Source organism: Mus musculus, chromosome 5 (assembly GCF_000001635.26).
Source record: "Mus musculus strain C57BL/6J chromosome 5, GRCm38.p6 C57BL/6J".
Lineage (NCBI taxonomy): Eukaryota > Metazoa > Chordata > Mammalia > Rodentia > Muridae > Mus > Mus musculus.
Window position 1 is genome coordinate 76,905,019 of NC_000071.6, and position 21,879 is coordinate 76,926,897.

General features: G+C 43.8%; 2 protein-coding genes across 22 annotated transcripts in view; both read right to left on the reverse strand.

Moving 5' to 3' along the window:
* Window positions 1-511, reverse strand: part of Aasdh (aminoadipate-semialdehyde dehydrogenase) — a 31,871-nt gene extending 31,360 nt beyond the window's left edge. For 15 of the 21 annotated variants that reach the window (XR_880391.3, XR_880390.3, XR_003955628.1 and 12 more), the window contains exon 1: window positions 405-511. The gene's annotated coding sequence lies outside the window, so the exon portion shown is untranslated. The remainder of the gene's footprint in view (window positions 1-404) is intronic. The other 6 variants (XM_011249422.2, XM_030254390.1, XM_030254391.1 and 3 more) reach the window with 3 other exon arrangements.
* A 7,719-nt stretch (window positions 512-8,230) lies between these two features.
* Window positions 8,231-21,879, reverse strand: part of Ppat (phosphoribosyl pyrophosphate amidotransferase) — a 38,330-nt gene continuing 24,681 nt past the window's right edge. The window contains exons 2-11 of the mRNA NM_172146.2: window positions 21,773-21,839; window positions 20,656-20,862; window positions 17,437-17,549; window positions 17,193-17,338; window positions 16,452-16,524; window positions 14,738-14,889; window positions 14,353-14,480; window positions 13,016-13,237; window positions 10,927-11,047; window positions 8,231-10,387 (exon numbers count right to left, since the gene is read on the reverse strand). Coding sequence (NP_742158.1) covers window positions 10,191-10,387; window positions 10,927-11,047; window positions 13,016-13,237; window positions 14,353-14,480; window positions 14,738-14,889; window positions 16,452-16,524; window positions 17,193-17,338; window positions 17,437-17,549; window positions 20,656-20,862; window positions 21,773-21,839 — 1,426 coding nt within the window. The 3' untranslated portion in view covers window positions 8,231-10,190. The remainder of the gene's footprint in view (window positions 10,388-10,926; window positions 11,048-13,015; window positions 13,238-14,352; window positions 14,481-14,737; window positions 14,890-16,451; window positions 16,525-17,192; window positions 17,339-17,436; window positions 17,550-20,655; window positions 20,863-21,772; window positions 21,840-21,879) is intronic.

Consider the following 21,879-nt stretch of genomic DNA (forward strand, 5'->3'; position numbering starts at 1 on the left):
GCGCACACACGCACAATTTTAAATTAAAAAAAAAAAAAAGAAAAGGAAAGAAAAACAAGTGAGCCATGAAAAGGGATGACCTAGCAAGCAAATTTCGTGTTATAGCCTTAAGATTAGCAGCTCGGTAATGTACAACTGTAAATAAAGCCATTTAATCACCAACAGATCCTGATCTTAAGGGTTCTCCCTATACTGGGCATTATATATATAGGTAAATTATCCGTCTGCATCTTATACTTCTCACGCAGCCACCTTAATTACAATCACAAAAGCCTCTCGTTGGCTCTCGGAACCACGCTAAGAGGTGGCGCAGCAGGTGACCGAGGTGACCCACACAGCCGCTCCAAGCTGGGGTCCGGCAGCTCACAAAGTCTCCCCGGGTCGCCCGCGCTCTCCCGCCCCACCTTCTCACGACAGCGCGTGGCGTGCACTTCCTAGCCCAGCCGCAGACGCTCAGCAGCCGTAAAACGGACCTCTGCGTCATCTTCGGGCGCCCGTGACGTCACTCCAGCGTCGGGGGGCGGGCTCTCGCCTACGGGGCTCCGCCCAGACGTGGCGCACAGGTCTCCGCCGCGTTTGGCCCAACGGGTTTGGTCCGTGCGGATTCAGCCCTGCCGCTGAAGGTGACGCTTCAGGCAACATGCCTGTGCGTCTGCGTGAATTTGAGTGTTCCGTGTGCCTGCAGGGGCCGATGATTCCCTGGAGCATAGTCCCAGGTGGTTGTGAGCCACCACATGGGTGCTGGAGACCTAGAAGGGACCTCTGGATGGCCAGTGAGCTTCCTTGACAGCAGAGCCATATCTCCGAGACCCGGAGTCTCCTCGTTCCTTAAAGTGCGGGTAGAAATATCCCAAAGGCTGAAGTGAAGTAATCACCGCCTAATTGGCGAGTAAATTTGGCTTATCCCCTCCACACCTTCTGGGAACATACTCAAGATTGGTTGCGACCGTCATGGCAGCGGTGAAGTATGCCAGGGAAGCCCCCTGTCAGAATGAAACTCCTAACTGGCGTTTGCAGCTATTTACAACACTTCCCTATGAGGAAACCCAGGCCTGTCTGAGGTCAACAGCAGTCCCTAAAGCCACTGTATGCCTGGATGTGTGTTTTTCCGATGGCACAATTATTACAATAAATGGGAAGGGTCACCACTGTGGTGAGTTACTGTGCCCTCGCAGAGAGGAAAGATGGGATTTTTGTCTTGGTTCCTGTTGGGGGGAGAGGTGGAAGTGGCTAAGCACTATCTACATACAGTGCCTTAAAAAACAAAGGAGTGTGTCCTTATCTGCTGGAAAACAGAAGCTTGTAAGGGTCCATGAAGAATGACACCCTGGACTCAAATAGTATGTAAACACAAAGTGTGTTTTATTCTGTAGCTCAGCATGGTGGGGTCGTCCCCATTACAAAGACACAGAGTAAAAGCAAATGAGCTCGCAGGCTCCATTGAAAGCACATTGGAATTCCAGGGTAGGAGAGCTTTATCTTACTTATCTCTAGGCATTGTTACTGGGAAGTCTAGAAATCTTTGTAGAGGAAGTCTGGAAACTGTTGCTGACCCATTGTCCTTACCTCAGGCTAGGTGGCCAGGCAGTCTCAGATATCAGGGCAGTTCTGACTAACTGCCTGAAGCCTTTTTTTTTCTTCTTCTTCTAGTAACTGATTTGCCTGACCTTAGGCCTAGTCTCCTAAACTGCTAATTTGAAGCCTGTCATGGAATCAGATCTGCCTTCTCATCTGTCCCTCCAAACAGTGCAGGAAATACCTGTTTGAAAACCACATTTTCCTGTGTACTATGGGCCTCGCCAAACACCTTTTTAAGTGTTGTATTTGTTCTCTTAGCTTTCTATTGCTGTGATAAAACATGACCAAAAGCAACTTGGGGGAACCAAGATTTATCAAAGCACTATCACTATCACAAGTCAGGACAGGAACTCAAGGCCTGAATCAGAGACTGGAATAATGGTGGTTACTGGTTTGCTTAGCTTGCTTTTCTTTCTTTCCTTTTTAAAAATTGTTTTATGTGTATAGGTCTTTTAAGTGCATGTTTATGCAACACATGGTGCCTGGAGCAAGGCCACAAAATGATCTTACTAGGTTGTCTAGAACCAGAGTTAATTGTTGAGTCACCCTGTGGATACTGAGAATTAAACCTGGGCCCTCTGGAAGAGCAGCCCACCTGCCCAGGGGTGTCATTGCCCACATCAGTCATGCAGCAAGAAGAATGCCCAATGCGACGAAGTGTTTTCTCAGTTGAGGTTCCCTCTTTCCGCATGACTCTAGCTTGGGTCAGGCTGACAAAGAACTAGCCAGCACACTTGACTTTTCTCTCTCTAGAAAGAACACCGTCTTTTTTTTTAAAAAAAAAAGATTTATTTATTATTATATCTAAGTACACTGTAGCTGTCTTCAGACACACCAGATCAGGGCATCAGATCTCATTACAGATGGTAGTGAGCCACCATGTGGTTTCTGGGATTTGAACTCAGGATCTTCAGAAGAGCAGTCCGTGCTCTTAACCACTAAGCCAACTATCTAGCCCAGCCAGAACACCGTCTTTTACCTGCCCAGTGGACCTCTCCTTTTAGCCTCCTGTTCAACTCGATGCTCTGTTGTTCCAGTCTCTGGTCAACGACATCAGAACGGCCTGGGCTGATTTTAAAGGGGAATCCCAATTCCTTATCCCTGTAGGCGGTCAAGCTTTTCCAGTCAGGGCCTGAAATTTACACTTTAAAAAGATTTTCATTGTGAACTGCTTTTTCCAATACTTTCAGTATGTCACGGCTTTATTTAAGGAATTCTTTAACTCGTTAACCCAACCCATAACACCTCATCCTTCAGATGTCTGATTCCAGCGTAGTTTGATTTTCTTCTCAATATTGCCATGTTGACCTGGAAGTTCAAGAACCTCCTGCCTTAGCCTCCCAAGTGCAGGATTATAGGCCTGTATCAGACCCAAAGCTTCTTTCTATTAGCACAAGAGTTTCTATCTAGGGATCTTAGCTTGGTTTAGTTTTTTTTTCCCAGTGATTTCCCAAGAATTTAAAAGACTGGAAATGAATCACAGCAAACATCTTTTATTAAAAGCCAAAGTATATACAGAGTATATACATTCTCTCACTAGTGAAGAGGGGATTTTCAAAACCAAGTCCCCCTCACCCACTCTCACTGAACATTTAAATATTTTTAGTGGTACAGGGTGGGTCCCCCTCTCATTTTGGATTGGCCAACTCCAACAAATAAGCTTCACACAAGCAGAGACATGTCCAGGACTGACCATGGGCACGTCAGTAGAGTGGAAAAGGCCACTAGGCTTTCGTTCTGAATGAAGAAGCCATGGTGATTATCCATGGCCTCTTTCCCCATCTGTCACAGAGAAAGGGCTTCAGTTGGGGAAGTGCCTCCATGAGATCCAGCTGTAAGGCATTTTCTCAATTAGTGATCAAGGCTTGAGGGCCCCCTGTGGATGGTGGCATCCCTGGGCTGGTAGTCTTTGGTTAAGAAAGCAAGCTGAGCAAGCCAGGGGAAGCAAGCCAGTAAGGAACATGACCTCTCATCAGCTCCTGCTTCCTGACCTGCTTGAGTTCCAGTCCTGACTTCCTTTGGTGATGAACAGCACTTTAGAAGTTGTAAGCTGAATAAACCCTTTCCTCCCCTCTTGGTCATGATGTTTGTGCAGGAGTAGAAACCCTGATTAAGACACCTACCTTCAGTAATTTGTGCTTTCCCCTTTCCTTCCCAGTTGCTTCTTTTCTTCCTACTGGTTTTGAGCTATCTCATGTTAAAGACACTTTTCTAGAGTGTAATAATCCATAATCATCCGTTCCTATTTTATTTTATTTTAACCAAGCCTGCTCAGTCAGTCAACAGGTTCTCAAGCGCAGGAGTGAGGATTAAAAAGAAAAAAGGGTAGACAACATTGTAGCATGACTCCAGTCAATACTGAAACTGAAGGCAAATTTAATTTTCTCAATCTGCTTTTTATACCATTTAAATTACATGCAAGTATTAAGGGCTAGCAGTACAATAAGGAGCTAACAAGGCAGTAAGCAAAGTCCCGTGACTACTCACTCCAGTTGTTTAAAAGGCCTTGTCATAATAACCAAAATACTTGAGCCCACTTCCTTGCCCAAGCCCAAAGTCTTGCCTGAAGTCTACTTCTTTTGTTCCATCCTAAGATTAAAATTCCTGCCTTAACCGACTATTCCCTATTATAGCCTAAAGTTAGATTCTTGCCAAAGCTTACTTCCTTGTCATGGCCAATGTCAGATTTCTGCCAGAAGACCATTTCCTTGTCTTTGGCCAATGTCAACACCCTAAAAGGCTCTCCACATTTTAAAAAAAGATTTATTTCATTTATATGAGTACATTGTAGCTGTCTTCAGACACACCAGAAGAGGGCATCAAATCCCATTACAGATGGTTGTGAGCCACCATGTGGTTGCTGGGAATTGAACTCCGGACCTCTGGAAGAGCAGTCAGTGCTCTTAATTGTTGAGCCATCTCTCCAGCCCCTCCCCGCCACCCCACCCCCACCCCCCTGTTCCTATTTTAAAACTTTTCTTTCTTTCTTTCTTTCTTTCTTTCTTTTTTTTTTAGTTTTTCTAGACAGGTTTCTCTGTCTAGCCCTGGCTGTCCTGGAACTCACTTTGTAGACCAGGCTAGCCTCGAACTCAGAAATCCGCCTGCCTCTGCCCACCCCCTCCCACCCCCCCAGTGCTGGGATCAAAGGCGTGCACCACCACGCCCGGCTCATTTTAAAGCTTTCTAAAAATCAAGGTTTGCAGAATAGGGTGCATCTCAGTTCACTATCTGTTCAATGCTGTCTCAGTTGATACAGCATGGGCAGATTTTGAACTCCAGGTACCAGGGCCTCAGCATCTTAAGCAGATGAGATGGCAGATGTGCACCACACTTAAGACTTACCTTGCTGGCAACATAAACAAGTGTTACAGGATGAGATTCGTGAAACTGTAAAGCGGTAAACAGACTCAGGAGGGAACAGAATGCGGTTTATTGTGAACTTACTGATAGTCTGTGGTCCTAGCCAGAACAAGGCCTGCTGTTTTTGTGAATCGACATGTGTTGCAAGGCATCTTATATTGAGACTGTGTACTGGAAAATCCTGTCTCTAGTTATAGGGCTCAGCCCTAGTGCACACCTTTAATCCAAGAGCTTTCTGTTTGCTTGTAAACTAGATTAAATAAAGTCAACCATAGGTCGTGAGGTGGAATGGCAACCATTGACAGGGAGTGAACATAGGGAAAATACAAGTGAGAGGAAGTCAGAGCAGATAAAGAACGGGAGGTAGGATGGAGCAACATTCAGTTTGAAGGGCTTTTAAGATAGTGTGGAGAACTAGTTTCTTCCTTCTGAAATGAGGAGGAAGGTAGAGTGGGTGCTTTTCCGGCCTTTCTGAGCTAGCAGGCTTTCACCACAGCATCTAGCTCCTGAGGCTTCATTTGTAAAATCAAATGTTTGAGATTTTGTTTTAAAAACAGGCAAGCACATTCTTGCTGCAAAGCTGCATATCTCTCAATGCTTTGTTTCCTTATGCTGGTAACGTTGGCAGTAGACCAGTGTTACCTGAGAGAATTTGCTGGTTAGTGTGGTGAGGTCTAGCTGAGTCTAAACACTGAGACAGTTGTCTCTCTAGCCTGATCCCTCATAGCAAGTCAATACTCCCCATTGTCTTACGTAGGGTTTCTATTGCTGTGAACACACACCATGACCATGGCAATTCACATAAGGAAAAACATTTACTTGGGGTTGGCTTACAGATTCAATTTAGTCCAATATCATACAGACGAGCATGGAGGAGCTGAGTGTTCTACATCTTGATCCCCAGGCAGAAAAAAAGAACTGGCTTAAGCTTATGAGACCTCAAAGCCTGCCCCCTCATTGATATACTTCCTCCAACAAAGGCACACCTCCTAATAGTGCTACACCCACAATGGACCACACATTCAGTCTACCGGCCCATTTCTATTCAAACCACCCACGCTCCAGGTTCCACAATGCCACACCCTTTATTGTGTCTAGCCATAGGATGGTGATAAGTCTCAGCATATCAAGGCCTTGTTTCCACCCCATAAGGCCATATTTTTAGCAGCAGGGGGAGCCTCCTCCAAGGCTTGATGAGTACATTAAACATCACTTCAGTGAGGCCTCTAAGCCCTAATTCATAATTCAGTAGCTATTTATTTTAGTTTTTATTCCTCCTCAGTTTTTGTGAAAGCCATCTGTCAAGGCTGAGTATCCCTACATTATCTCGCCAGGTCTGTGAAGAATGCAAAGTCCTGACCACTCTATCAAGTTCATGTTATCAAAGCTGTTTGGGGTAATCAATCAGAGGGATATCTCCCTAAAGCAAAGTGCAAGCCTGCTCTTACTTATAAAAACCCACCCCCATAGTGTGCATACCGCTCTGGGCCCACCACCTCCCTAACCCCTGGGAATCTGTTACCGTGTAAACTAGTGTAAGATTAACACTGTCTTGACCAAACACAGTTCCCTGTCACCCAGGAACCTCTAGTCTACTGCCCAGAAACAGGAACCTCAGCTATTATATAGCTTAAAACCAGTTCCTCTCCCACAGTGAATAACCTTATAATTCTTTTTTTTTTTTAAAGATTTATTTATTTATTATATGTAAGTACATTGTAGCTGTCTTCAGACACTCCAGAAGAGGGAGTCAGATCTTGTTACGGATGGTTGTGAGCCACCATGTGGTTGCTGGGATTTGAACTCTGGACCTTCGGAAGAGCAGTCGGGTGCTCTAACCCACTGAGCCATCTCACCAGCCCAACCTTATAATTCTTATGTAACCTTCACAGTTATATTATGTCCAAGTCTATGTCCCAGTATTAAACAGTAAGTATTGTCCCAGTTGCAGCCAGCTGTCAGAAGCCCTCTGCATAGTCACACTCATACTCCCCCCTTTTCACAGATTCTCCTCCTCTCTCCCACTCCCCCCCCCCCCCAATCTGTCACTGCTCACTCAGAAGTGAGCAGCGCTGCTTACTCTGAAAACAATTTGGAAAATGTTTTTTCCTGTATGGAAAACAATCCAAGACAGCCAAGCTCCGGGTTTCTAGTGAGTAGGTTAATCCTATCACAAGCAGGAGCCCAACACAGGCAGCAGAGAGAGTGAGACAATCAGAGAAGTCCAACAGGGGACAAAAGAGGATCCCAGGCCAGACTTCCTAAGCCTATCCCACCAGAGGCCATTTTCATATTATGGGATACTCCCTGGGCTTCACTTTGGGGAGTAACTCACCCTCAGCTCTGTTCAGGGACATGGCCTCTTTCCTCACCATCTGCTCTCAAAGACACAATATTTTCATTTCGGGGCTGTTTTGTTCTCTCCTTTCTCAGAGCTGGAGCCCAGCCTGGCCCCTGACAACTGAGACAACTTAACCCGGGCAACTTAAGGAGACAAGACAGCTCAATGAGAAGGCACTTGCTGTACCAGAAAGCTCAAAAATCACCTATAACTTAGTGCATATGTGCCCCCCTCCCACAAGACTAAGCACTCGGGAGGCAGAGGCAGGCGGATTTCTGAGTTCGAGGCCAGCCTGGTCTACAGAGTGAGTTCCAGGACAGCCAGGGCTACACAGAGAAACCCTGTCTCAAAAAAAAAAAAAAAAAAAAAAAAAAAAAAAAATTACTCATGACAAGGCTGTGGAGGCTGGCTGGTCAGAAGTCACCAGGCAAGGCCAGAAGGGTGGATTTTAGGTAACAACTCTGAGCAATATGAACCAGGGGGCTGGAAACTGAGGAGAGCTTTGTGCTTCAGTCTTAGGATCCAGGCTTTCAAGGCATGTCCCTGCTCATCCGACCCTCCCAGCCACCTGCAAACTGCTTCATCCTTGCCCTACAAGTTTCCCGCTTCTAGATGACTGTTAATATGTGTCTGAATCTTGTGTTGCTTCCCAGCCTGTCTCCTTTAACACTAGATAGGACCCCATTGTCTGGATGTACTGATTGTTCATTTTATGTTTGGATGTTTCAGGCCCTCCAAATTACATTGAACCATGAACCATGCCTCCATCACTTGCAAAGAAATTGTTCCACATGGTGTTACTTGACATTCTATTTCCCAATTACTCTACCGCCCTCCTACTTGGCATGTGTTTGCCCAGCTCACAAGAGATGGACTATTTATTAAAATTCCTGAATCAGAGAAATAGGATCTCACCAGCTGGTGCCAGGTATGGAACGTGGTGCTGTTAGTACTGTTTTTAAAATGCACACATAAACACATTTATTACATATATTTGCCGCCCCCCACCCCTAAAAAATCAGATGCAAAAACCAAAAAAGAAAGTAGGTTTATATTAGTTTGGGATGTTGTGTTCAAACACATTTTTCATCTTTTGAGCATATAGTACTCTAGTTATATACATTTAAAGCAGAGAAAACAAGGCTTGAAACTGGTAAAAAAAAAAAAAAGTTAATTTAATCCATATTCAGAAACTTGTAAAATAAAAGCATATAATGAAGAAATAATTAAGAAAGTTGTACAAACGACCTTGGTTATTATTTCGCTTTATAAAAGTAATCCAATAAAACAAAATAAAAACTATGAAAAACACAAAAGTCAAATTAGAGATTTTGGTTGTAGAACCTTCCCTGAGTTTCTGTGTAAAACATCAAATTTTAAAAAGGCCATTTAAAAGTTGACCTAAAGGCGTTACGTTACCCCTCCTCACTGCCACGGGAAATGCATTTAACATAAGAGGCTGCACCCACTGAAATGGCTCTGGGGCTGTGAAATGCCAATCCGCCTGTGTCTATGCCATACGATAACCTCAGGCACTGCAGCACATGACCTTAAAGTATTAACATTTTATCTTGACCTGCCATTATGTAACACATGATACTATAGACCAAATGTAGACTAATAATTTCAGTTATTAATAAATATTATATTTCTAAGTGGGTTTGGAAAGTATATAGCAAATTTTGGCAACAATATAGAAATAGTTATTTTTCCATGTGAAAAAATCTTACACAAACAGGAGTTAGTAAATCATCTCAATCCACTAAATCTGCATCATAAAAAAACTAAAAATAAAATGTCACCAGGCCTGCCTAACAACATAAAGCAGAACAAACATGATTGCGAGCTAACACTTGGGTACAGGCAATCTAATTCCCAAAACACTGGCCTTTAAGAAAATCAGCCCGATTATGCATCTATTTGCTCTGTTTAAATCATATGTATAATATGTATACAAGTATACATTTCTGTGAATGATCAAGCACTCAATTCAAAAAGCCAGGTTTAATCAACCTAGGATAAAGTCTTATTTGAAATTAAAACTTTCTCTTTCCAATGTACTAAGTTATTTGCTAGACTAAGTATTTTCTCCTCAAGTGTAGGAAAACAAAAAGGCTCCAGATATATTTTTAGTCATTCTGGTACATCCCCAAGAGAGATGGGAAAGGACTGCAAAGCTGTCCATTTCCCTCCATCACAATGAAACCGAAAAGTAATTTAGCAAAAGGTAATTATCACTAGCTTCTGAGATGCTAATGGCCATGCACAGGGGTGAGACGGCAGCTCTAAACGACCTATGACAGGCACGCACATTCCTACTATGTACTAAGTGTATGAACGACAGATGGATGGGGGGTCCCGGCACAGGAGAGGCTTTTTATCTTGAGACAGGAAAGCCCAGGTTCGCCTTGAACTCAGGATTCTGCCTCAGCTTCCGACGTAGGTTTTCATTTTTTAAGAATTGTACACTGGTCCTCAGAGCCACACGTGTATGGGGTGGAAGAATCTTAAGGTCAAGGCCATAATTACAGGCTTGACTGTACAGACTAGATACCTATGGGGCACAATGAACTCAAATTCTTCATGAAACTTTATAAAGCCCCTGTACATAACAGCCCTATACTCTAGCCTCTTTTAAACCCCTCAAGCATGGTTCTGGGAACTGCCACTAACCCCCTGCCTTCTCTCGAGTGAAAAGTCAGTCCTTGTACAAAATGAATCCTCAGATGCTGCATTCCATGTAATCTTCAGGTTCAATATAGCAATTTAATAATAACCTCAGAAAATCTCAAAGCTTAAAGTATACATACATAAGCATGTGGTATCCACTTGGTACCACCTGAGTAACAACAGTATGTAGACCACTTCTTGATGACCCTACAGTCTGGAAGCAACACATCTGTCCAGGCAGCTACCATTCCAGCTCCACAGGGTACTGCCCAGTGAGGCAAGCTGTACAGTGTCCCGTCTTTTCAAAATATTCCAAACCATTTCCATTTTCTTGAATTGCAATATCATGTTTTTTCACTTTCTGCTTCTTAAATTTTATTTCTTGTTGCACAGATGAAACCAGTCCTTCCACTGACAGATACACAACGCTGTTTGCTCCTGCAGGAGGAAGGGAAAACATGTCTCACCACAACACAGCTACATCGTCTAAGTCAGGATGAAAACTTCTCTTAGCCTTCCTAAAAAAAAGGAAGCCCGACATGATGACATAGCCTGCAGTACCTGCTGCTTTGTCAGCTGAGGCAAGAAGACGGTGCTAAGTTCAAGCCAACCAGGACGATTCAAACTTTTAAAGGAGAAGGAAACTGGGAATGCATGTGATAGATCCTCTGTCTTCTGATCTTGCTTTGCTACGGTTCTAATATAAAGTGTCCCAATCCCCTTTACTCTTTGCAACAGTGTTTAATGTTATGCTTATTCTGGGTATACAGTCTCCACACGCTGAACTCAGTAATTACAGACATAACTACCCCACAGAACACTACAAACTCAACCCTGGTCCCCCAAAACTTGCATAGCCAGAACCATAACCACTATAACCCAGCGCTCAAATTTATCTTCCCACTGACTGCTGTTTTATACAAAAGTATACTTAAAATTTAAAGCAGTTAACTGTTTACAGAAATGTTAATTCCTACCGAGGTACTCTGCAAGACAATCAAATTCTGGCTTATTGGCTATGAGCTCTTCTTTTGTAGGAATGTTTATTCCCATGAAGCACGGATATTTTATTGGTGGTGAAGCGACTCGAATGTGCACCTTGGGGGAGAAAAAAAATCACATCATATTCTCATAGTCTAGATTATGCATTCCTGTTGAATGGCTGTACATTCCTAGTGCTACTTTTGTTTTGTTCAAATGCCTAGATGGTACTTTGTCGACCTTTATTCTGCCATAGTAAAAAATAAAATCTGCTAGGTTATAATGAAAATCTTACTAATCATAACACAGCTCCCTCTGTCTACTATTGTTTTTTTTATCCTTTCTGTTTGGTCCATTTACATGGTTATAACCAGTAGCTCCATTTTAATTTTAATCTTCCATATTATAAATCTACATACAGATTTAAATGGCAACACTATATTGCATCATACAGGCAGGAGTGTCACTTTATATACTTAATCCATTTGCAATGTACGTGGCTAGCAATTCTTTTTAACTATAGCCAACAGATGCAGAATTTACTATATTCCCTGGTTTCTACTCTAACTTTCACAGTTTCAACAGTGAGATTAGCAGAACCATAATCAGTCATAAAAAACCTGGAAAACCCTAGTATTCTTGAAATGTTCTAAATATAGGCCATCCTTATTGCTTTCCATCACAATTTTCAAATTCATTCAACTATTAAATATATATGGCATCTTCTATAATTTAAGGGACTGAAATATTTAAAGTTAGAATAAGGTTTAAAATTTAAAAATACAACCGTATATAAGGTAAATGTGCATCTTGGAGATGTTAATTCAAATTGCTAAAAGAGAACAAACACTGCAATGAACTGAGTCACACATTCCCTGGGTTTTTCAAAGAACTTAAAATATTTTATACTATTTTTTGTCTATTAAAGGTACAGTAACATGACGGGCTGCCTAGTGTTCTGTCAACGTCAAGTCATCCGAGAGGAGGGAACCTCAATCAAGAAAATGCCTCCATCAGAGGAAGCAGCTGGCCTCACAGAGACTGGAAGTGCCAGGGTGGGGTGATGCGTGTGGGGGTGGGGTGGGGCACCTGCTCAAAGGAATAGGGGGAGAGGGGTAGGAAAGTTTGGAGGCAAAGGTGACTGATGGCAGTGAGTAGGATGTAAAGTGAGTAAGAAAGTAAATAAATAAATAAATAAATAAGAAAAAAAAAAAAAAGAAGGGGAGAGGATGTAAATGCCTCCATAGTTCCAGCTGGAGGCAACCCTGTAAGGTATTTTTCTTAATTAGTGATTGATGGGAGGGGGCCAGCCTGTTGTGGATGATGCCATCCCTGGGCTGGTGGTCCTGGGTTCTATAAGAAAGCTTGCTCTATATGAGCAAGCAAGCCAGTAAACAGCACCCTCCATGGCCTCTGCATCAGCTCCTGCCTCCAGGTTCCTGTCCTGACTTCCTTCAATGATGAACTGTGATATGGAAGTGTAACCCTTTCATCTCCAACTCATTTTTTGGTTGTGGTGTTGCATCGCAGCAATAGACTAAGACACATGATGTCTAAAGGAACAATATATAACATTAATTCAGAAATATTATATTGAGAAAAATGTTTGGGCTTTTTGATTGTTGTTTTTGAGATAGGATTATCAACAGCCACAGCCGGCCTTAAACACTTGATCCTCTGCCGCTGCCTCCCAAGTCCTAAACCTTCTATGTTTAGCTTTTCAATCTATTAAAGATTAAACTTGGTATAGTGTTAAGAGTAGTTAGCACAGCCAGGCGATGGTGGTGCACACCTTTAATCCCAGCACTTGGGAGGCAGAGGCAGGTGGATTTCTGAGTTTGAGGCCAGCCTGGTCTACAAAGTAAGTTCCAGGATGGCCAGGGCTATACAGAGAAACCCTGTCTCGAAAAAAACCAAACCAAACCAACACCAAACCAAAAAAAGAGTAGTTAGCACATGTTTTCCCTATTGCTGCCCAACTATCATAGAGCAATCTGATAGGCAGAGTTTCACGGATACAGCACTTTTTATGCCAACATCATATGGTTAATTATTGGTGCTACACAGATGTTTTAAAACACTTACCTCTTTTGCACCGGATTCTTTGAGGAGTTTTATGATGGGTGAGATAGTATTGCCCCTCACAATCGAATCATCTATGAGAACGATTCTTTTGCCTTTAAAGTTGTCAGACAACACGCCAAACTTCTTTGCAACACCGAGTTGTCTTAACCTCATGTTTGGTTGAATGAAGGTTCTTCCTACATACCGGTTCTTACACAGCACTTCCACATAAGGCAGCCCACACTGATGGAGGGGAAATCAATGCACATTAGTAGCAATATTGGCCTAAAAATGACTTCCTTTTAGAGACAAAAGGTATTCAGCCATTCCTCAAGGTAACTGTCTGTAGCACATGTACATTTAGAAGCTAAGTACGCATGCTCCTCTATATTACCACGAATTCTGCTTGCATTCATAATGCCATCTTGGTGTGAGAAGTGCTTCACTACGTGGCCTAGGCTGGCCTCCACCTCAAAGCAATGCTTCTGCCTTGGTTTCTCTATCACTGGGGTTGAAAGCCTATGCTACCACAAAACAGCCTTTTTATCTTTTTAAAAACTGGAGGTCACAATTACTTTCAAGTAAGACGCTGGACCAGAGGCTTCCTCTGTGTGACCCCCCGAAGAGTCAGAACAAGAGAAAATAGACTGTAAACCAAGGAAAGGAAGAAGTGTGGTGGAAACTCACAAAGGTTAGCACAACAGCTGGTTCCAAAAGCGGGAGAAAAGGATGAGCACACCCCCAAAACAGGAGCCAGCCAACCCAAGATCTGCGCTGGTGGGGGTGGGCGACGGGGACACACCCCGCGCAAGAGAGGAAGACGTCCATCCCCAGGGAAGGGAGAAATAAAGGACGCCGGAAGGCACGTGACAAGAAAGCAGAGGAGAGCTACTGTGGGGAAGCAAGCGTGCAGAGCGGGTGGGGGGGGGATATGAATAAAAACACTGTAAATGACACTCACATGGCAATGTCACATAGTCTGTGTGCTGTTAATCATTTAAAATTAGAGCCAATATTCTAATCTTTGGGTGATCAAAAACTACTTATTGCATGCGCTCATGGCTCAGCCCACTCTTTCTTGAAAGAAATGTCTAATAACTCACGCACAGGAGTCAACATTAGATTCCATTAGGTCACATTTTTTTATTTCACTGCCAGGTGACCAACTCACAGGTAATAATTAAAAGTAAATACCTGCCAGGTGGTGGTGGTGCACATCTTTAATCCCAGCACTTGGGAGGCAGAGGCAGGCAGATTTTTGAGTTCCAGGCCAGCCTGGTCTACAAAGTGAGTTCCAGGATAGCCAGGGCTATACAGAGAAACCTTGTCTCAAAAAAAAAAAAAAAAAAAGTAAATACCTTTGTTGCATATCCCAGCGCTGCAGGCGTAGCAGACTCTGGAACTGTGCTAACCAAGTCCGCCTCCACGGGTGCTTCAATTGCCAGCTGCTGACCACACCGGTACCTTACTGTATAAACCATTTGGTCTGGAATGTTTGGAAAGGAAACCAAACTGTCTTAACTTTGTCTAATTTCACCTTAATATGTATGAGACAATCTTTATTACTTAAAGAAAAACAAAACCTAACGGTTGCAAAGGGGAACAGTTATGACTTGTAACTCAGTAACAGACTCACAGCCATGTTCCTCCCCAGAGCCACATAAGCCTTTGGGCCAAGGGCTCTCATGTTTCAATAAGATAAATGACATTATTTAAACAGTCAGAGGGAAGAAATATACTTACCTTCAAACATACTATCTGGTCTTGCAAAATAAACATATTCAAAAATACAAAAAGCCACTGGGTCTCCGTTAGACCTTGGAATTATATCAAGAGTTCTGATACCATGTCTGGATATTTCTACAATTTCTCCGGGTTTGACTTCATGGCAATATCTTAGGAAAAACACACAAACAACCAGAAGACATTTGTGAAGCTTATCATTTTATACAATGAATATATACTAATTTTTAAAAGGCAAAAGGAAAAGATTTTTAATTTCTCTGTTGCTTTTAAAATGTAATGCAAGGGACCTATATTTTATTGATTTTTGAAAAATAAAGAGGTCGGTAAGTACTCTCCTCCATGTGCCCACTGTCAAGTCTTGACAGTGCACACATTCTCTCTACAATCTATATTATCATTTCACTTTTGAAAGTTACTCTGCCCATTTTTGAGAGAAAGGGAGGAGAGGGTATTTTAATTAATTTTTACTAGCTTGACTTTAAGGAGCTGGCGAATTGTTCAGTGGGTAAGGACACTTGACAATCTAAGATTTGATCTCTGGAGCCCCATGGCAGAAGAAAATAACAGTCTCACAAGTTGTCCTCTTACCGCTTTATAGGTGCATAGTAGCACACACACACACCTTCACAACACAAAATGAATATAGAAGAGACAGACACCTCTCCTCGGGTGCTCCCCAGGGGCTGGGGTTATAGCTTACTTGGGTGCTAGAGATCCAAGCTCAGGACTGCATGCTCACACAGCAAGCGCTTTACCATCTGAGCCATCTCTCCAGCTCCTGAGTTCCTACTTCCTAAAGCCAGTCTGTGGCCAGTGAGATGGCTCAGTGGGTAGAGACGTTTGCTGCTAAGCCTAAAGACCTTAGTTTGATCTCTAGGATACAGGGTGGAAAAAGAGAACTAACTCCTACAAGCTATCCTTTGATGTCGCATCTGCCCCTCCCTACAAAAATAAATAAATGCAATCATAAAGTAAAACTAAAGGGTGTGAGCTGCGCAGTGTCTCTGTCTGTAATTTCAGCTCTCGGGAGGAAGAGGAAGCAGAGTACCACAGGTTGCAGGGTGGCCTGGGTTAGAGTGAGACCTAGGATCAAAACCAAACACATACACACGAGGGAAATCAAAAAAATCAAGTGAGTAGTGACATTTTAAAGACTGATAGCATTTTCAGGATCAGAAGGTAGCACAGGAACATTAAAGTCGGTACGATTGCCATGCACACCATAAATAACAAAACACATTCATAAATGCTTTCTTACAGCAAAGAAAAAGGCATGGAAAAATAATATTCAGATGGGCAGTGGTGGCACAAGCCTTTAATCCCAGCACTTGGGAGGGAGTGCTCTCGGCAGGAGGATCTCTATGAGTTCAAGGGCAGCCTGGTCTACAGAGTGAGTTCCAAGAGTTTCAAGTTCAAATACTTTTCAAGTTCCCCACTACCCAGCTCTGGGCATTAGGTGTATGTCACCATGCCTCACAGAGAGTCTGTTCTTTCCTCTCTCTCACCAGCCATCCTTGGGGGTGGGGTGGGGGTAGGGAAGGAAAATGAGACACAGTGTCCTCCATATATGCATACAAAATTCAGGTTTTTCTCAAAGTTATAACCTCACTGTCTCATATTCATGCTAAGAATTCAGGCTAGGAATATAGGAATATTGGTGGGAATTTTTTCTCATAAATGTAGAGGGAAATAAGAATAGGATACAACTTACCTGGCACCGATGGATAAAAAGCTGCAAGACTCTGAGGACACCACCCATCCTTCAGTTTCTGAGGATTTTTTCTCTGTAAGTTAAAAGACAATCAACTTAGGAAATGGTTCAGGGCTCCTTGTTTAGTGTTTGCTTCTTAGTCCTGGGGACAGAAGGCAGGAGCCTGTACAACCCAGGCAAGTACTGCCAGCTGTATGTATCCCCAGACCCCTCAAGTAATTTTTTTTTTAAAAGAGGTGTTTAGGCCAGTGGATAAAAAGCAACAGAAGTCAATAATTGAAGTTGACCTCTGACCTCTAATCAACCTGTATGCATACATACATGTGTACATACCCCCACCCCCTACATACAATAAAGCTAAAGAGCGGGCTGTGAAATCATGAGGACCAGAGTTCAGATCCCAGGACCCACATAGTAAGCCTGGCATCCTGCAATCCCCAAGTTCAGGCAAGACCCTGCTTCATGAGCGTAGGTAGAGACTGACAGAGGATGACGCCAGACTCCCACTCCCTTCTAGCTGCCTTAAGCAGCATAAGAGCACACAGCCACATACAAAGCATGGATACACTCACATAAATTCTTTCTTCCCTATTTCTTCCTATCTATAGGCTTACTGTAACCAGTTTTGGGGGCTCATATAAGAAAAACGGGAGGAAAGGCAAGGATCTTAAGACTCGACAATAGGAAGAAAGTAACTCTGAAAAGCATTACGAAAATCAAATTCCTTCTGAAGCTCATTACCTTTGTCATTTACATCAGAGACTGGCATAAGACGCCCGATGCAGAGAGGACGATTTCCATATGGATCTCGCACCGCGTAAATGAAGTCCCTGTGCATTATAACCAGGGAGTATGCTGCGGGCGCTTCTTTCATTAAGTTCTTAATTCTGGAATTACAAGGAACTGAATGAATCACTGGCTATAAACACAGACAAGCAAAGCTCTCATGGCCAGAGCTGCAGCTATAGTCCAGTCCTATAGTTACCTTGCTACCCAGTCTGGAGCATCATCTTTTTCTTGAGGAGGGGTGTATGCGAGTAACTGGGTAATCATTTCACTATCAGAGGACGTGGAAAGCCCAATACCCTGCCGCAGAAGCTACAGGAGAGAGAAGTTTCATCATTAGACCATGAGATGTCCCACTCCCCATCCAAAAGCACACAGTAATAGAAACCAGGCATTCTACAAATACCCAGTTACAACCCCCGTGTCCCACTAAGGGTATGTGTATACTCGTGGCAGCAGTCCACGGTTAGGAGCAATGGGAAGTTTCCAGAGCTAAACAGAAAAAGTACCTTAGCAGATATAAAGCAGAACTTAAGTTTGAGGGTGAGCAGATTTGCAAATGGCTTGACCTGCAGCCTTTTCTACCTTCCTGATCCTGATAAATAGGGCACATTCCTTCCTTAACAGTAGCAAAGAGCGCCAATGCTGGTGGGTAAATGAACATCCACACTTCTGACCAGGGAGAGAAGCCAGGAATCAGCATTTTAAATGACTAATGTAGGAGATATTTAATAACCCCCTCAGGGACAGCTCCTCTCTGAACCACGTCAGCTAGTCCAAATATATGAGCAAGGCTCCTCTCACTCTCTGGACAGCTGTCTAGGAGCCATCCTTCCTGCACGCTGTCCCTATGGTGCAGCACAGCTATCAATTGGATCAGCTGGCTCATTTGATTAGCTCTGTGGTCCATTTAGGACCTTTCATTACGGGTCCAGCAGGCTGGGTTAACTGAATGAAGAACACAAGAGTCCCTTGGGGCTTCTCATCCCAGGGACACCCAGGAACATCTAGAAGAAAGATAGAGTTCTAAGGGGGTGGTCAGGATCATAGGCTCCAGAAGACTCCAGAGAACTATAAAGAACTGTGGGAAAGGGCAGAAGAGATGGCTCAGTAGCTACAAGCACCAGCTGCTCAGAGGTCCGATTCCCAACACTAACATGGCAGCTCAAACACAACCCCTGCAACTCCAGTAGCTAGGGATCTAATGCACTCTTCTTGTCTCCAAGGACACCATCATGCACATTGTCCAAAACACACACTCAGGCAGGCACAGGCACACGCGCGCACACGCGCACACACACACCAGAAAGAACCGTGCAAAGTACCGAGAAGGAAAGAGACAGCAAGAGCTGTGGAGAAGCTGCCAAGACCTGCGCTGGAGGGGTTCCAAAAAACGCTGCCACAGCTCACTGGCTCTGGCTACCCAACACCCCGAGCTCAGGCCTGTAACACTAGACGCTGGGTCCCTGGCACGGAAAGCCCAGAGCAGTAACACTAGCAGAAGAGAGCCCTGACACCGTAGGCTCAAAACTTGTGACAGAAAGAGAGCTGCACTTTGTGTCTTTGCAATTTCTATGTTTATGGAGCAAAGAATCCCTCAGCTTAAAAAAGAAAATCACACAAAACCATCTTTATCTAGCCGATGTGTTTTATTTGTGCCATGAAATATAACCTTCAATGCTGACTTGGCATCTCACATGGGCACATAAATACTTCAATATCTGAACGGCTGGCCTCTCACCTAAGCATTTCAGACAAGGAATACTCAGCCTGTCCTCCACTTTCATGATATTGTTCAGATAGGGGAAATGCCTACAATCCCAGCGCTTGGGAGACTGAGGCAGGAGGACTGCCGTTTGAGGCTAGCTAGAGCTGGCACTCTGATCTGGGCTACAATAAGACTTGGTCACAAAAAAAAGAAAAGAAACACATCACTGCCCTTGATACCTATGTGGGATAGCGCCAGTCTCTTGCAAAACCAGCCTCCTCAGATGCTCACGGCCCTTACAGAAACGGGTATGGCGCTCAGTAGCACACTGCTTGACTAGCTAGCACACTTAAGGTCTTGGGTTCAACGTCCAAAACCTCTAACAAACAAAAGGTGCTTAAATCCTCTTTATATTATTTTCCCTCCAAGACAGGGTTTCTCTGGCTGCCCTGGCTGCCCTCAAACTCAGAGATCTGCCTGTCTTTGCCTCCCAGATGTTGGGATTAAAGGAATGCACCACCCCCACCCAGCCTCTTTATTTCTTACAGTAACTAACACAATGCAAACCACTTACAGGTTATTTAGGACATAACAAAGAAGGAGGCTATGCATGTTCAGAATAGACACTGTTTTCTACTTCCAAACACAGTTCTTTTTATCTACAATTGAGAGATCTGGAGAGCCAAAAAGTCCATAATGATCTCAGCCTAATCTTTCCTGGCACACAATCCACTGAAATAAGTGTATTTTGAACAGTAATATAATAAGGACAGGACTGGTGGCTAGATACTTCCTGACAGCTTCAGGATAGAGGGAAGCTACTGTGAAAAATAATCACGTGACCAGAGGGCTACATTCAGCCTTAGACCAAACCTGCAAAGAGAGTACAGGGGTCAAAGGTCAAGATGACCACCAAAGGCTAATCATTTAGGCAGACATGTATGTTTGTGTCCAGAAGACCTAAAAGGACTGGCTTCATGGATCTTCTGGGTGCTGAAACAGTGGAGAGTGGAGAGTGATGTGCAAAAGGCAGCAGCCCCATGCCTCCTCCCACAAGCCCATCCCCCCCCTCATCACCTGTTCCGAATCCTTCATAATGTCTCTTAAAATACACCAACATGCACAAATTAAACATTTTCCTAAAGTTCTGTGAACCGCTGTGCTCCCAAATGAGTGAAATCAAGGAGGAATGTAGGAAAATCAAGGTTCAGCTGTGGCCCTTAAGTGCTCAAGGCCTACACACGGGATGGGCATCTGAGAGACAGTCTCATGGAATTAACACAGGGGTCCCGAGGTAGGAGACCGCAGGGAGGATGGGAAGCACAGGACACTAACTGGTGGGTTTAAGAAAACCCCACGTTTGGTCACAGCAACATGGCCGAGCCGAGTCTGGACGTAGGCAACAGTGCTTCAGTTTTCCTCTGTCACAGATTCTGAGCATAGGAACAGTCATAAGGAGCTGTTTACAGTAGCGCTTTGTGCTGTTGACAGTAACCATACACCAACATTCCAAATCACAAAGTGGCACTGCTCCGATCACTTGGGGAGTACAAGAATCTGGATTTAGAGCAAGCAGGCCAGGCAATTCTGATGCAATGGCTTCGTGCAGGGAGGTAACAGTGGCAGTAACTAGAAGATGCCTTTTGTCGGAGATCTTCAACTTCCTTTCCTTTTTTCCTTTCAAAAAGGAGCTCTTAAAAACCAACTTACCTTCTTCCGCAACCGAGCGGCGTTCACCAGTTCCCCGTTATGGGCCACAGCTATTTTTCCGTGAAGCGTCTCAACTACGAATGGCTGGCAGTTTTCCAGCTCACACTTTCCCGTGGTGGCGTACCTCGTATGTCCGATTCCAAGGTTTGAGTCATACAATTTCTTCAAATTGTCTTCGGTAAAAACATGGTTTACAAGACCCATTCCCTTGAGAAGTCAAAGTAAAAGTAGATTTTAGGGAAAAAACAGAAACTAGGACCGGGAAGAAACAAGACCTTCCCTGGGCAACCCAAATTAGACACAATCTGTCTCTGTGCTCCAGAATGTGAATGAATTAACTTTGGAATGTGGAAGTTTCTCTATGTAGCCTTGACCGTCCTCAGAGATTAGCTTGCCTCTGCCTCCCTCTTCCGAGTTCTTGGGGGTGGGGGGAGTGAGTGCCACCACACCCCAGGTGAGACAGGGTTTCTCTGTGTAGCCCTGGCTGTCCTGGACCTGAGAAATCCGCCTGCCTCTGCCTCCCAAGTGCTGGGATTAAAGGCGTGAGCCACCACCGCCTGGCCCGGCCCGTGGATTCACTTTCTAAAATGCACTCAGGATATTCCCTTCATTAGTTTAGGGTTGTCACAACACTGAAACACTTCTATCTTATGACAGATAGTTAGCAATAAGATTTTATTACTAGGCAATGAAATCTGTCAAATATAAACTGAAATTGGCATTAAAAAAAAATAAGGCATCTTAAAACATTTAAATAGACCTCCTGGCTTGCATGAGCCAGCCTAGCAAAAGATCACCTGGAAAGAAATGCATCCTACTTTGACAAATGTGAAGACACGCCATTGGAAGCAGATTTATCCAATATGGCTTCTAGTTATAAATTTATTTACACTCCCATGTCTGTTTATTTACTTGCTTGCTTACTTAGAAACAGGGTCTTACTACACAGACCAAACTAGCCTCAAACTCAGATAGATCCACCTGTTTCTGCGTGCGCGCGCGCACACACACACACAACATTAAAGGCCCCCACCACCGTGCCCAGCCTCCACCGCAGACATTACTGCCCAGCTGGCAGCAGTCATCTCCAGCATCAGTCTTTCATGTTCAGACTTACCTTATGCACCCTGAATTTAGGCACTGCACTCCCATCACTGGTCACAATACCAGCGCTCTCCTGACCTCTGTGAACAAAATAAACACATCACCTGTTAAATCAGGCCA